This window comes from Sceloporus occidentalis, unplaced genomic scaffold, assembly GCF_023333645.1.
Source record: "Sceloporus occidentalis isolate IW3139 unplaced genomic scaffold, rSceOcc1.0.p SCAF_1, whole genome shotgun sequence".
NCBI lineage: Eukaryota > Metazoa > Chordata > Lepidosauria > Squamata > Phrynosomatidae > Sceloporus > Sceloporus occidentalis.
This window is the reverse complement of record NW_028316981.1, coordinates 224968427-224985564: the sequence shown is the minus strand read 5'-3', so window position 1 is coordinate 224985564 and position 17138 is coordinate 224968427. Positions and strand designations below refer to the sequence as shown.

Here is a 17138-nt window from a genome sequence, read left to right as displayed (position 1 = left end):
GTACTAAGGAATGGCAAATGAAGTTTTATCTTGAAACAAGCATGTGTTCGTTAAATAAACACAATTAATTTGTAACCTCTGTCTTTGTTTCTTTCCTTACTTCTAGTGCAAAACAGCTAGTTCGTGGAGAGCCCAATGTTTCTTACATCTGCTCTCGGTACTATAGGGCACCAGAGTTGATCTTTGGAGCCACCGATTATACCTCCAGTATAGGTATGTATGTATTTCCTTTTAAAAACATATTTAATATAATCAAACTTGAATATTTAGAATTAGCTGGAAAATAGGTTTTTTTAATTGTTTTTGAGAGTATAAAGCCAGTTTAATATTTCTATTGTTTCTGATAATTTACTCGGGCAAGAGGCATACCTTTTCATTTTAAATTAAACTTTTAAAGCTTTAGCTGGAGCTGGTAAATTTGCTATGGAACATGTATTTGAAGGTTTTTCTGCCTTTAGCAAAATTTAGCAAAATAGACCCCATTAAAGGGTACTATATAGGTAGGCATTATCTATTTCTTCCCAATGTATAGGTAATGCACAGAGCCTCTTGTAGCATGTTGGAGATGAGTTCGTTTGCTGAGATTTTTGATAGGAGGACCTTTCTTTTTGTCTTAACTGCACAAGCCTAAAGGGCTTTCCTCCTCACTTCCTTTTAGACTGCCATAGGAAAATCACAGAAACATCCCTTCAAATTCTCTTCAGACAAAAGCAAAGTAATTTCTTCCTAGTATTAATTTCCTTCCATTCTCTTTTCTTATGTGCTTTTATTTTTGTTACATTTTTGTTTATTCTTTCATGCTTTATGTCCCCGAGGGCATCTTTCCATGAGGATTTCAGGGCTTATGGACTCAAATGTGCATCCCTTGAGAACGAAAGGTCCTGCCAAGTGACAGCCCTGACAGTGGTCTGCCTCAAAGAGAGTCCCATTATTCAATATTCTCATCATTGCCAGTGTTGCAGGGTACATTAGTGCCTGCTGCACTCTTTTTGGAAGTCTCTCCTACATGAGGGAGGTATCTCAAAGTGGATTCAAGGACAAAGATAAAAACTCAACAGTCTTCTGACTTTTTATCAAGAAGCAGAAAAAGAAAAAGTAGGCATAAAGAACAGTCTTAGTCAATCTCGGGAATCAAATCTGCTCTGATGTTGGGTTGTGACCACCCTGTGCATATGCCAGTGAATAAATGGACATAAGTCAGACATTAGGAATGGGAATAAACAGAAAATGGTTGCAGAAATACTTCAGTCTTCCTGAGTGGTCCATCTTGGACCACAGAACAGCAGAACAAAAAACTAGAAAGGAAGAGTGGAAAGAGAAATAGCAGGAAAAGAACATATCCACAAACTCTGGTCCATCAGTGGTGGACAAAGACAATGCTTTCCTGGCACACTACACACATTAAAACACTAACTAATCCCCCAGCCTCATGAGGGCTCTCTTGGCCAGTTCATCACATCTCTTTTCTGGCTCCCGTAAGTTCAGAAAGAGGTGTGTTCTTTTTTCTTTTGCCATTCAGCTCCATGGTTGTTGAAACCTCTGATCATAAACCTCTACATACTACTACCAAAGTGGATATTGTTGTCCTTTGGCCCCATATTCTGCTAGCTGAAGAAACTCGAGCTAGAATCTTCTTTGAGCTGGAGTCTATGCTGAAGTCACTGCAGAGGTGTAGGCAGTAGTGGCAGGAGGAAAAAAACCCAGCTGTATCCTCCAGGAAGAAAGAAAGATGTTGGGGAAATAGGCTGCCTGAAGATTTTTTTTAGCTTTGCCTCCCACTTCTGCATGACCCTGGAAAAGTACAGTCATTAAGGTAGTGCACCAACAGTTTTCCTAGTTTTCAGTTCTCAGACTGAAAACTTACCATTTGAGGAAGAGGGATTGGTCAAGAATAAAGACCAGAGCTGTGGGCTGAGAAATGAGATGCAGTAAATTGTGTTCCAGAATAAGTCTGTGGTGGATGCCATTCTCTACGACATCACACACCGAGTCCCCTGTCTCTCGTTTAGCCTGCATCCATTCTTTCAAGGATCTCCCAAGTTCCAATGACACAGTCAACAGTCATCAAAAGAAAAAGAAGGTGTTTGAAATGGTGTCTCGGATGATCCAGAGTAATTTCTATAGAACTGAATTTTGAGGACTGGCTCTCTAATATGTAATATTTCAAGGAGTTGATCTGCATTTGAAACATGAGTCTATTTATGTTCTCAAAGCAATCTGGAATTCTGCCTGCATGGATTTGATAAACGCATATCTTTTGCAAGTGAACAACAGCTAATAGTTTTCAGAGTAGGTGGTAGTAGTACATATATCATCACTTACACAATTTCTTGAGTTTGTATCAAGTCACCTAATCCAACTTTTTAAACTTCTTTGTTTCTTTCTGTGGGTACCTTAGCAGTGTAGAGGATTCAAGAAAGCCGACAATACATCAGAATAGGCCAGGCATTAAACATTAGCTGTAGATAGAATTGGACTCAGTTTTGTGCCCTGTAAATTGGCTTCTTCAGTTTCACAAAGAATTTGAGATTGGCCTTCTTATCATTAAAGATGCATGTGGCAGGCACTTTGGCTTTATGCAGTCCAGTTCAGAAGTCCATAGCCTTTTCCCTCATATCCTAGTGAATCAGTTCTGGAAAGTTCTCTAAAATCAGTACCCATCTTCTTCCCCCAGTGCCTACTCAGAATTGGTCAGTTTTATTAGGAGTCTTAAGTCAAGCCCTTGGACCCTAACATGTAATCAGTGTATACTGAAGTTTTTGATTTTAATAGCTGTTGTTTCTCCCTGTATGACTAGAGAACATTATACACTCAATGTAGATCTTACTTTACCGAGGTGAGTGTGTGTGTGTGTGTGTGTTAGTTACCCAGGTGTTTCTGTTGGTCTCTTAGTTTATCTTTTCTTCCTTTTTTTGTTGCAGTTGTCTGTGAACTGAAAGGAAAACTGGGAGTCATGCTATTTAGGAGTGCTGCTGAAGGGGAGGGGGGTGGGCTTCCTTCCACAAAGCTCAGCTCCAGAATATTCCAAATGATAGTCTTCTTCAGACTCATAAGCCTCTGTGGCTTGCAAGTGTTCTGTTACTGGTTTTAAGACAGATATTATATACAATGGCATAGTAAAATAGTGTTTCTTTATTAAATGGCAAAATCAAAGCTTGGTTTTGGGAATTTTTAAAATATTTTGAAGCTGTGGATGGTTAAATCGGTAAATGCAAAATCTGTAGATATGTAGAGCTGATGGCAAATGCAGACAAGCAGATGTAATCCCCCCCTCTCTTTCTCTGTCTCTCTTTCTAAAATATATTTCCACCCCCCAGATGTTTGGTCAGCAGGTTGTGTATTGGCAGAACTATTACTAGGACAACCAATTTTCCCAGGTGACAGTGGTGTAGACCAGTTGGTGGAAATAATAAAGGTATGGTATTTTTATTATTATTTAGAGATTTAAAAAATATTAAAAATTGCAATTTTATGTGAGTTTTATTTATCTACATTCCTCCTTGTAATTAAACAGAAATATGTGTACTTTATTTCCCATTGATTATCAGTAGTTACTTGTAGAACTAGATCACAAGGGCGTGGCTGTCTGATTTTTCAAAGGTAGCAAGTGTATGATAATAAGTGTAAATAGGTGGAGTAAAAAGCCACTGTACTGATGTTCACATTTATAGGTAAATACCAAGAAGATGGTAAAAGCATTCTGAGATGGATGAGAGTGACCACTGAAACAGCATGTGGGACATACACCTTTTAGGTTTTTAATGACTATGTTTCTATTCCTTGGTTTGTTTTATTGGGTGTGTCACTGTACAATATGATGGTGATGCAAATTGTCACCATCATCTTCATCATCATTTATATAGATTTACTTTTGTGCTGGACAGAATGTCTCTACTTGTGATGGAACTACTTATGCTTGTTTTGTGTCAGAAAGAATATCTTGTCTAAACTTGTCCAGTTTACTGAAGCATTATGAGGCTACTTCATAAAACATACAACCTACATTTGACGTAATTATGTGTTTTTCATTCCAAAGTAAACTAATAAATTCTGTCAATTATTTAAATGCAAAATCTGGTCACAATTGGAGAGATCACTATGACCTCTTACCCACTGAACCTCAGTCTGTGACTTATATCCCATTGTGGAAATATTTGCTGCTGTTCAAAAAGTACAAATGTTTTAAACATTTTATATGGAGTTGGAATCTATATGCATAGCACTTTTGATTGAGGTCCATAGAATCATATTCCTTTTTTCTGTAATGCTGCAGCATATGATAGATGTAATATTTTGCTTGATCCAAGGTGTTAATAGTTCATCTTTCTCATTTTCTAGGTTCTTGGAACCCCTACAAGAGAACAAATTAGAGAAATGAATCCAAACTACACTGAATTTAAATTTCCTCAGATTAAGGCACATCCATGGACTAAGGTGAGTCTCTTTGAAGTAATGGTAGTTGCGTGTGGGAAATGTATTTTGCTCTCAGGTTTATATGTTAATTTTCAGAAGTTTTAAAAGATAACTAGTACATTCTGTTTCTCAGTGGATCTATATATTGTTAACATGTGTTATTCATGTCCAGGATAATAGACTCTCTCTCTTTTTTTATGTGGCTGGATGGACTTCTGTCATTATAGGGTGGGAACCTATAATGTGGCAATCCAGACCACTGGAGTTACTTTTCTGAGGAGAGAGGAAGCTGCAGATGAGGCTTGGTGTGGAAAAGAATAATAATAATATCCACCTAGCATGTGTAAAAATACCTTGGAGGTTTCAGGAGAGCATCACTTCCTCTGATACTGATCTCAGATCAGGAGTAGCAGGATTGTAGCCTAAACTAAGCACTGTGAAACAAGCAGCATACGGTAGAGGAACTGTAAGATTTGCAGAGGTACTAAAGATGTGGGAAACAGGGACAGAAGAATGCCTCCTCCCAGTCAGCCAGTGAGGGTTGAACATGTTTACTTGGCCGTACAGTGCAGTGTCTGGAAGGGGGCTGAGAATGGAAATTCAGGAGCGAGGGCCAATTTAGTGGAGTATCCTAAACTAGTGTGTGGGTGACTGCAACCTTGAGAAGGGGCATTTCACATCAGTGTACTGTATGTTGTATGTTTATTTACTATATACATACAACATAGGGCTTGGGCAATAGAATGGGGAAGCATGGTGATCACAAGCACAAGTCTTTAGGAGAACCAAGGAAAGAGAACAGAATTGCATAAATTTATTGGATGCTTGGCATTACAACGAACTAGAGTTAATACTTTTCCAGTGTGAAATGAAGGGGTTGCACATACTGGTTTAAAAGATCAAAAACATGCACAGCAAAGGAGGATGAAGGTGTGTGTGTGTGTCATAGCAGAAGTGGAGTACATCCAAGAAAATCTAAACAGTGGAACAGTAGTCATTCTGGACCAAATCTAGTGGGCTTTTGGATGGCCTGCATTCTGCTATTTAGAAGGGTCTCCCTGACTAAGCACATGATATGGAAGCCCTTGTGCTTGTTGATTTTAGAATGAGGAAACAAAGGCCCTGTGATGCTCTGATAGTTGGTTGTTTCCAAGGTCTGTTGTACATATTACCTCCTAGTTCATTGAGGGGTTTCAGTTCAAGGTCAAAGGAATTTCAGGATTATTTCTTTACTGAAACCACTAGACCTCAGAGGGCATGACTTTGATATCTGACATTCTAGATTTACTTCCCCAAGCCCCAGTATAACACCAGAATTTTGAATGGCCGGAAACTGATTACCTAATTGAGAGGCAGTGACTGATAGTCCTGGCTTGTCAAGCATGGTCATTAATATCCTTCTTGTCTCTAGATGACAGGCCACCAGTTGTATCTATGCAGTTGGTACAAATATGAGGATAATGTGACCATCAGCCAGAATCTTGAGTTTCCTGGACTTGCTGTGTGATAGCTCTGTCTAATCCAGTGTAGCATTCACATAATGGCCAAGCAAAAGTCTGTGGGAAACCTGCAAGTAAAACTTGAGGGCAAGAGTCTTTTCCTTTTGTTACTACTCCTTGATAGGTGGCATTTAGAATCGTACTACTTCTGATACTGGAACAAATATATGGCCTTTTTGTAAATAAATAAAGCAGCTATTTATACTCGCATCTTCTTCCTTCTCTAATTCTCTTAAATCTCATCCAGGTTGGCAGCCATCACTGTATATTCTGCTAGTGAGTTCCGAAAGTTTTAACTTTGTGGTGTGTGAAGAAATATTTCCTTCTATCCATCTTCTTACAAAAGCAGGCAGTAAATTACAGAGCTTAAAGGCAATACATTTCAAAGTGACACATGACATGAAACTACTCTTTTTTGTGGTAATGACTGCAGACTGCATTCCCTCTTTCTTCAGAGTAGCTTTCCTCTTGTCTATGCCTGTAAGAATGGGAGACGGGTCTACAGGTCATTTATTTTACTCACTTTCCAAACTGTTGGTTTTTTTTTTGAACATCTTTCTTCTTAGGAACATAAAATATAAGTTGTATTATATGTGAAATTTATGTGACGAGTTCCAGCAGACTATCTAGAATTCTCTAATTGCCTCCTAGAAATTACTGATGTATTTTTTCCTAAGGAGATCTGTAGAAAGAGGGCAGAGGCAGAGGGAAGTCTTATGGCCCTCCAGAAGTTATTAAACTATAACTACCAGAATCCCTAGCCAGCACACCAGTAGTGTAAAATGCTGTACGTTGAGGACCTATGCCATCTGAAGGGTCCCGTGATTTCTACTGTAGAGTCATACTGGTAGAGTGAGAAGAGAAACCTTGGGATGCAGACTGTTGTCCACTACCAGTAAGTAGGCAGTGCCACATCCTAACAATAAGGAGAAAGCAGGAGGTTAGTCAGAAGCAGCTGTGGATATGCAGTTCCATCAGTCTTCTTATAGAAACAGACCGGACTACTCTATTCTGTTTTGGTCAGGCCTGGAATACTGGAAGCTACAGGAAAAGAGATTCCTCCGAAATATTAGGAGGAACTTCTTGACTTAAGAGCTGTTTTAGACAGTGGAGCACACTCCCTTGGAGAGTGGTGGAGTCTCCCTCCTTGGAGGTCTTTAAACAGAGGCTGGATGGCCATCTGTTAGGTGTGCTTTGATGGTGTATTCCTGTATGGCAGGGATTGAACTGGATGGCCCTTGTGGTCACTTCCAATTCTATGATTCAAGGACAGTTGGATACTGCACTGCCAGCATCTACTGTACTGCAAACCAGCAAAAAGGGAATGGTGACTTCGGATCAACTTCAGAGGCAAGGCTGAGCACCACTTGACTTACTGTATGATTAAATTCTTTCTAAATAGCAAAATAATTTTTGCTAAGTATTTTTGGAACAAGATTTCAATGGATATTGAGTAGCATAGAATTTAGCAGAAACTGGGAGCTCCATCTGCTGGGCAGACAGAGGAACACTTGCTTCCCTGAAGAAATTCTTGCATGCTTGGCGGCACTGGATCTTAGATTAATGTTTAAATTAAATAGTTAAATCATGCATAAATAGTGATATAGAATCATAGAGTTGGAAGAGACCACAAGGGCCATCCAGTCCAATCCATATATTAGTGTTTAAATAGTGCTTAAAATTTAAAGAAGACTATGTTGTTGCTTTTATGTCCCCCTGTTTCCTTTTTTTTTTTTTTTTTGTGAGTATTTTTGAGAGAGTTTTTTCTTCCAGTACTATGTAATGAAAAAGTACACCACAATTCATTTTGATGTTTAGCAAATTATATAGTTGGACTGGTTTTACTGATGGATAAGCTGGTGCAATTTAACATTCCATGTTTGACATACAAATAATACTGACTGTTTTTAATAAGTATAAAGTTAAGCATAGTTTTTGTATCTGTAATGATAGTGGCTCAATTTTACTGATTCTTTGTATAAAATTGCTACATTTCTAAGTAACATGGGACAGAGAATCCCTAAAACGGAGGGTCGACTGTAGTTATGTACTGCTGTCACTCTTTTAAGTGGGTTTATTAGTTAGTTGTGAACAGTGCAGCAGAAGCTCTTTCTTCAGAAACTGTTCCATTGCTTTCAGAGTCTTAATATTTAGAACAGCTGGAAAGCAAGCAAGGTATTTTGCTATTCTGGACTCTACTCCAGGTGGCCCTTCTACTGAAAGGTAAAAATAAAGTAGGCATCTTGCTGCAAGTGCCTTCAATTTCAGGATGAATCAGATATTTCCCCTTATCAGAAATAGAATGATAGCTTTTTATGTTGTCAAGAAAGGAAATTTATTTTGATAGGAATGGAAAGCAGGGCATGGTGGGTTGGATTGAGCACCTCTCCTATTTTATGGCAATTTGAGAAAAGAGGATGCTTTAGGTAACACAGGTGATTAGATTCAGGCTTGTATAAAACTTGTTTTAGAAATGTTTAGAAATCAGATAAAATAATCTGATTTATACAAGATAAAACTTAAGGCAAAATATTAAGAAAAACAATGTAAGCATTATGTACTGGTCGTGCTAATGCACACTGTCTTCTAACATGCCTTGCTAGTGTATTTGTCATGTATGTGACAAATACATTATTATTATTATTATTATTATTATTATTATTAGGGAACAGCTTTTTGTTCTTTTTGAGTGCTCAGAAAATATTGTGCTTTCAATACAGAAGTATTCAAGAAAAAAATTGCATTCCCTTTGTTGTTGTTGTTGTTGTTGTTGATCCCAACTCATGGCAACCCTGTGTATGATACACCTCCAGGACCCCACATCTTCCACTGCTCTGTTGAGGTCCTGTGAATTCATATTCTTGACCTCCTTAATAGAGTCCATCTATCTAGCATGCAGTTTTCCTCCCTTTCTATATCCCTCCATCTTTCCTAGCATTATGGTCTTTTCCAGTGAGTATGCCTTCCTATGATGTGGCCAAAGTATGATAGCCTCAGTTTTGTCATCTTGGCTTCCAGGGAAATTTCCAGTTTGATCTCTTCTAGGCCCTATTTGTTGGTCTTTTTGCTGTCTATAGAATCCTCAGCACTTTTCTCCAGCACCACATCTCAGATAAATTGATTTTCTTCTTAGCTGCTTTCTTAGCTGTCCAACTCTTGCATTCATACATGGTAATAAGGAATACAGTGACTTGGACAATTCTAAGTTTTGTGCTTGGTTGTGTATCTTTATACTTTAAGATCTTGTTTAGTTTATTATAGCTGCGCTTCCTATTCCTAGTTTTCTTTTTATTTCTTGACTGCAGTCTCCATTCTGATCAGTGTTTAGTCCAAGATATAGGAAATCTTTTCCTATTTCGATTTCCTCATTGTCTCTAGGTTGAATTTTAACTGAGTAAAAAACTTAATAATTGCTATTTCTTGGGGAATAGTACATATTTTATTCCAGGATTATCATGAATCATTTGTTGAGTGATTACTTGCAGTGTATTTTAGATTTACAAAATGTGTTTTATAATAACGTCAGTTTGTATGTATTTATATTCATTTTTAATTGCCTATCACTTAAATATCTTTATTTAAAATATAGTAGACAGAGTCCAGGGTTTTCCCTCACTCTTGTATGCTTAACATGGAATTGTTACACAAGAAACTGGATAGCTTATCTCTGGATAACCCAGTTTCAAAGTGGGCATTGAGCAGGTTCAACTTCAGAAATTTACTCATCATTTCCTGAATTGTGAAGTTTTTAAAACTCTCACTAACACTTCTCTCTATTTCTCTGAACAATAAGTTACATGGGGACAATATCTGTAAAATGTAAACTCAGATCCTAAGTGGGCAATTATTTCTGAGAAATGTAGTTTTTAGTAGATGCAGTGTGTGTGTGTGTTAAGAGGCTAGATCAAGATTATTGCTGCCAGTTGTAGAACTCCCCCACCCTCCAGCTCTCAGCGTCACCTGAAGACTAACTTGTAAAGTGTTTCCCAGCCATTTTTTGGAAACACAGGGGGTATTCCCTAGGTGTCACTCCCTCCTAGTTATAGTAGAATCTATTATTCTACCAGTGGAATGCTGCCATTGGATACTTCCTTATATACTGTCTTGTTCCATTCCATATATAGAAGGCCCTCCATATTTGCGGCCTTGACTTTTGCAGTTTTGATTATTTGTGGATTTGATTAATATGTTCTCTCTGGGGATCCCTGGGTCTTCCAGAGAGATTCTGCTGCGGATTGACCATAGAATTGCACTGGAAGACCTGGAGATTACAAGAGAAAACGCTTCTCTGGGCATTATAGATCCTCCAGCATGATTCTCTGGTCAATTTTTGGCGGATGTTGACCATGGAGTTGCAATGGAGGACCTAGAGATTCCTAGAGAGGTGGTTTCTCAGGTAAAAAAAATGGTGGTTTTTTTTATTTGCGTTTTTTCCACTTTTACGAGGGTCCTGTGCCTCTAACTCCAGAGAATGTGGAGGGCCTCCTGTACTAAAACAGTGTGTATGCTTATTTAGCTCCTGACATAGTCCACAAGTGAGAAAGGTAGCACACATTTGAGAAAAATACAAAAAAATTTAGAAGCAGAAAACCTGTTTAAATGGAGAAACTTGTGGATAGGGTGAGCCTCCCAAAACAGTCACAATCTTGCATGTACTGTGGTCACAGAATACTTGCTGACTTTTGGGGTGGAGGAACCCCAAGGAAGGATGCAGTGGAGTATCCTGGAAAAGAACTTAGCTGGGTGGCAGGAATCTTAAAAAGGAGTACTCTGCAACACAACATTTTGTTGCAGATCCCACATGTATCTGTGGATTTTCCGCTGTGACATCCAGTATCAAAATTGTGCAACTAAACGAAGCAAGTCAACTGCAAATATATTATGTTCTGTGATGGTGATAACATAATCATGACCAAGTGAGGTAACCTTTCCAAATTCCTGTCAGTGTTCACACGTCCTGTTTTAGTTTTAGTTTTTCTGCTTGTGGCTTTCCTGTGCATTTACCTGGCCGTATTTAGTCTGCATACTAAAGGTTAGTCTGCCCAACTGCATTCTCTTTTACACTCTTTGCTTTTCCTTTCCTTTTCCAAGACTGTTCTCGATTGTAATAGATGTCAGTGTCATGGGCCGGCTTTTAGACCGAATGCTAAATTTTAGTCCGCAGACTAAAAAATAATCCGCGGATTATTTACCCAATCAATTCCCTCACTGAAAACTACATTAAAACAGTAACCAATTTCCTCAAAACATAATAGTGAGGGCAGTTCACAGCTAACGGTAAACCCTACCACCTGCCCGTTTGCACCTAGGCACAATAGAACGCTGAACCCATCCCTGGCTTGTGATGCGCCCCATTGTGCTTAAGTGTTGACAAGCTGAGTCATTCATTGCTTGATCTGTAACTGTGACAGTCCCTTGCTTTTAATGTTTGTTGTTTGTATGGTTTTGTGTAGTTCTTGGTGGGCGAATGAAGGTGCAGAACAGATTGCAGTAGAAAGAGTTCAACAATGTAGTGTGTTTCTTTTGTTGTCAGAGCATTCCTATAAAAGAAAAAGACATATCCCCTGTCCTTTCTAAATGGGCATGAGAGGGCATAAGGAAGAAAGCCACAATAATGAAAAAAGAGTTAAGACCTTTCCAGCACTCCTGCAGTGTCACGTCCAGTTCCTGAAGCATCCTAATGAAATGTCAGCTAAGATAATCAAACACTAAAAATCCATTGGCGGGGAAGTCAATCCAATATGAAGAATAATCCGCGGCGGCCTGATATACATATAGCATATAGAAATTTAAAGTGGTCATTTTAGAAATGAAATTGAAAACTTTCTATTATACGGGTGGTTTCAAAAACACTTTTCACCTTGTAATTTTGGGACATAAACAGAGGAAAAAATATGAGTATTCTGTGTATGAGAACATGTCTCATCTTCTTTCCCATGTCGTGGAAGTCTGTATCCAAGACAGAGAGGAAAATTTCAATATTGAAAATTCAAAATAATTTTACTTTTACATAGATATTTGATTTCACCTTTTTGTTACTTCTCAGTAAAGTCACTGGCATTGGAACATACATTTAAAGTAAAATGTTTCTATACTATGCCTCACCCTTGCAAAAACAAAATTTTGAAGTTGGACTTGCTGCTATCAAGACTGATGTTTAAAGGTTCTAATTGTATTAAACATTTAATATTTCCCCCATCACCATGGATTTCTTATAATATTGGATATATTTTTACTTGCTGGACTATTCTTTTGGATTGACTCCCCCTGTTTGGATTATTTCACTGCATTACCATCTTTAGGACTCGTCAGGAACAGGACATTTCACCTCAGGAGTACGGGTATGTACATAAATATTTTTCATATCATCAGGTTTGTTGTTGGAGGAGGAGAGGCAAAAATGAGGATGCAAAATTGACACCAGACACCCATACTTCAAGTGTCAATCAGCTAAATATTCTCTCTCCCTTTTTCAGTTAGATGCCTGAGGAATGGAGATAGCATTTTACGTTTCTGGCATTCTTGCTATAGATGGCTGTATATTAAATTACTCATTCCAAACACTAATAGAGAAAGGGCAGCTTTCTTTATAGGCACTTGTAGTTAAGGCGTCTGTTTGAATCTAAGCTGTGGTAGGTTGTGAGACGTATGTGAATAGTTTTTCCTTACCTTTAGAAAAGGTAAAGACATGGTAATCTTGACCACTAGCAGTAGTCTTGTAATTAACCTCCCACACTTCAACTAAAGATAGTAGAGAAAAAGAAGTATCAACAATGTTAATTTAAAGGTAACAAAACGGCTCCCAATGTATTTGAACACATAATTATGTTTTCACCACATTTTATAGAAGGCAGGCTTCCGTTTTATTTAATAAATCATGAGATAATACTTGGTTTTCCTCAGCTTTGGGGGAAATGCTAATTCCTCTTGGAAATATTGGAAATACTGTACTTGAAAGATTTTTAAAATTAAAACCACCAAAACTTAGGAAGTGGAAAAAAATAGTTCATTTTATTCAGCAAGTAGGAGCCACAACCAGGTTGAAGCCCAACCTTGGTAATAGTGGTGAAGTTATATTGACTTTCCTTCTTTTAAATGAAGGACAAAAACAGAAGAAGAAAGATGTGGAGATGGCTTTACCTGCTTAAATTTTTTTTTTTAGTTGAATCTCATATTGCAGGTTGTGGTTGTGAAGACTTAAGTGTTAATCCAAGCTGAAACTAAAGGACCATCTGTTGGTGCAGTGAGAGGGCTGCTGCTCATGCAAAGAGAATTCCCCTTCTTCTGCCCCGTGTTCTCTTCTCCAGGTCCCCCCACAGCCCTCTTAAAAGATTGGGTTGAAGAGAAACTGCTGCAAGAGACAGTGAATCTCTTCTGTGCCAGAAGTGTCTTTTCTGCTGGCAATCAGATATAGTGCAATGCAGCCCATCACTTACTGACTTCAGAGCATTCCTGCTGGCATCTAGTATTCACACTTAGAGATTTAAGTATATCCAGGGACCATGGTCTGAATAACTGTAACTCAGAATAATTATCTGGTCAAGAACAGTCATTTCTTGAGATGAGATTTAATTACCCAGTGAAATTAAATGTAATGACCTGTTAGGATTCTAGGTTCAATCTTATACCCAAGCAGGGCCTTTTGTTTCATGGATGACGTGTCAAAAAACAACTATTGGGCTGCATCATCCTCAGCAGGAAGCTCCCAGCTCTTTTATGTGCTTTTTAATTTTTTAATTGAGAGCAGTTTCACACCAGTGAGTTTTGGTAGAAACATCATTTTGTCTTCCTACAATGATTTTTGCAACTGTCCATAACAATAACGTGCAACATGTTTCTTATGTGTCTGTTCTTCAGAAACCAATAAAACATTTTAAAAAGAAGGACGTAATGTTTTACTGCCACTTTGGCCTAAACAACAACAACAACAACAACAAATAAATAAATAAATAAATTCCAATTACACTGGTGCCTCGGGATACGAAATGATCGGGTTACGAAATTTCCGGGATACGAAAAAGTTGGATTGGCAAAAACTGTTTCGGGTTACGAAATATTTTTCGGGTTACGAAATTCATTTCGGCGCGAAATTCAAATGCTGCAAAGTGCAGCTATAGGCTTTCCAGTGCTAACGGATTATTTTTCGGGTTACGAAATTTTCGGGTTACGAAAGGAATGGCGGAACGAATTAATTTCGTAACCCGAGGCACCAGTGTAAATATATATGGCACTATGGGACCTTCAGGTACCTTCAACCATGGTGAAACACAAACAACCAATATAAATACAAGCAAAGCTACTAAAATAGCAGTAGTATCAGATTATAAAAAGCAAATGTAAGATTAATTCCACAAATCCTTTTTAGTTGAAATGAATACCTTGTCTGTAAAGCACCTGGCTCTCATGCATTACAGCAGTTAGGAAAGATGCTGTTCCAGTCCCTGTTTTCAGGGATGTTTGTAGAAAGAAATTGGCAGGTGGGAATGACTGTTGTGTGTATGAAGGTGTTCACTTATTTAGAAAATGTATTGACTCAACCCTCAAAAGAGGAGAATGCACTAGTCCTTCCCTGTCTGTCCACAAGTAGGGCTAGCACACCCCCTTTTTATGTGTTTTTTCAGTATGCATTTAAATGGGTGAATGGGGCTAGCGATTTACAGGGGGGAAACAGTAGAAGTAATTAAACTTCCTCTTTTCCCCTGTTGCTGGTTCTCATGTACAAATATACCCGCTGCTACATTAGTGTTAAACATGTCGGGTTTTGCAGGTTTGGGACCAGGTAGTTCTTCATCTTGTCCTCTGTGCTTCACACTTTTTAGGACTGCTCCTGTGCAGTTTTCTTGGACCTACTTTGAAATTGAGCATTTTTGGTAGTTGCCCCACCCTCCTCCCCTCAATGAATGCTCAGTACAAGGCCCCTTGAGTTCTGCTTTGTCTTCCACAGCAGAAACATTTTCAGATTCTTCTTTTGAGCAGACATGGTTAAAAAGTTTTTAAAGCTAATTAGACATTTATAATTTTTAATCTCTTACAGTTTAGTAATTACAATGAGCAGTTAGTATCCACTGGGTTTGGTTCCAGGACCACCCCATGAATATCAAAGCCCATAGATGCTCAAGTCCCATTATATTCAGTGGCATCATAAAATGGTGTCCCTTATATAGAATGGCAAAATCAAGGTTTGCTTTGAATCCATGGATAAAAAATCTTTGGATACTGAAGGCTTACTATATTCCTTTTTTTAAAAAAGAAATAGGTTAGTTCAGTAGTCAGTATTCTAGGGGATTATAGCCTCGCATCTGATTGCGGTCATAAAATTTTGCTGGTAGCAAATGCAGAAAGTGTTTTCCTGGAAGAAAGTCACAACATCAAATCCTGCAATATCTATTTAGGATTTACAGCCCAGGTGAGAAGAAATAGAATGGAATGACACAGGTGCACTGCCCTGTAGAAATAATGTAGTTTGATACCACTTGAATTCTGTTGCTCCATTCTGTGATTTGTAGTTGTACAAGATCTTTAGCCTTCTCTACCAAAGAGTGCTGGTGCCTCACAAAACTACAAATCTCAGAATTCTTTAGGATGGAGCCGTGGCAGTTGAAGTGGTGAAAAATTGCCTTATTTCTACAGTGTAGACACGCCCTACATCTTTTACTGAAAAGGTAAAGATTTCCTGTTTGACAAGGTTGTCAAGTCATGTCCAACTGAAGGGGGCAGTGCTCATCTCCATTACTAAGCTGAAGAGCCAGCGTTGTCAAAGATAACTCTCGTGGGTCATGTGGCCAGCATGGCTGCACAGAACACTGTTACCTGCCCACCGAAGTGGTACCTATTTCTCTACTTGCACTTTCATGCTTTGCAACTGCTACATTGGCAGAAGCTGGAGCTAGTGACGGGAGTTCACTCCGCCCCGTGGCACTTGGGCCTTGCACTGCCAACCTTGCAGTAATTAGAGTCAGCATCTTAACCGCTGAGCCACTGTGTCCTAGATTTACATCCTTTACTTAGGGAGCCGAAAATACAAGGAGTAGACATAGTTCTCAGAGTCAAACCATGTCAAAAAAATCATCTTTATAAATCAGCAGGGATGATTAACACTTCCTATCTGTTAATGTGGCACTAAGGGCTACTGCAACATAAACTGAAGGACGGATTAAAAACACTGTCATGACCTCTGTATTGAAGCCAGGTAAAATTAAAGAAACAGTGATGGTATTCAAGGAAAGGAATGAAAAAGAAAAGACCTATAAAGGACACCAAAAGAAAGAGGAAGCACATGCAGACAACACAGTGATCAGTACAAGATCATCAAGCACAGGAAATAACAAATACTATCTACATCAGTACAACGTATACTTCCATTGGAAACATTTCATCCAGAGCTTTCCCAATTCCACAGAGTCGGCATTCTTGACTCTGAAGTAGCAATGGTGGCCTCAGCATCTGAGTACAGAAATAGAGATGAAAATGAGAACACAAATCTGCATAATATGTCCAGCTCAAACTATGAGACCACAAAGCTGTATTCATACCTTGTGTACCCATCAACTTTTACACAAGGGGAAATGAGGACTGACAGATCTAGCTGTTCAACATCAAGATCTAAATGTGGGTACTGGAAACACTGCATGGGGTTGCTCTCTATAGAAAGAATTATTTATGATCTCACTTGTGATGTAGGTACCCTGAGTGACACTGTAGATCCTGTTCCAGAGATTCACAATCACTGTCTTACAGCTAGGGTGGGAATTACTGGAGAGTGGATTACTGGTATGGAAGTAAGGTGCCCTTTGTATCATACTGTGATAGCTGTGATTGACATAGGGATTGTGTCAGAAATGCAATGTCTCCAAAGTACTGTGAAAGAGAGTACAACCCAGGACACACCAGAAATGATTTATTCACAGATGCAAAGAGAACACCTACCAAATATTCACAGTATCGAAACTGCCTGATGTCCAAACAGCTATCATTATCCCATTGATAATACCAGCTTATGCAAATTCATCTTGCTCAGCAAATATAAAATTCCTAAAGTCTCAAAATACATTACAGGATACTACTTCTAATATGGTAGAATTCATTGATATAGCCGTAGATGGTATGTAGAGAGATCTTGTAGCACCTTTGAGACTAACTGAAATAAAGAAATTGGCAGCATGAGCTTTGTAGACTTCAGTCTACTTCCTCAGAGGCTTATGTGTAGTGGTTTGAGCATTGGACTAT

At 38.6% G+C, this 17138-nt stretch overlaps 1 protein-coding gene across 2 annotated transcripts in view; it reads left to right on the top strand.

Annotated features, from left to right (window-relative positions):
- Positions 1–17138, top strand: part of LOC149323564 (glycogen synthase kinase-3 beta) — a 106701-nt gene that overhangs the window by 65775 nt on the left and 23788 nt on the right. Inside the window, exons 6-9 of one of the 2 annotated variants that reach the window (XM_089489324.1) lie at positions 107–213; positions 3318–3415; positions 4339–4434; positions 12215–12253. In XM_089489324.1, the coding sequence (XP_089345450.1) occupies positions 107–213; positions 3318–3415; positions 4339–4434; positions 12215–12253 (340 nt within the window). The remainder of the gene's footprint in view (positions 1–106; positions 214–3317; positions 3416–4338; positions 4435–12214; positions 12254–17138) is intronic. The other variant, XM_089489330.1, reaches the window with a different exon arrangement.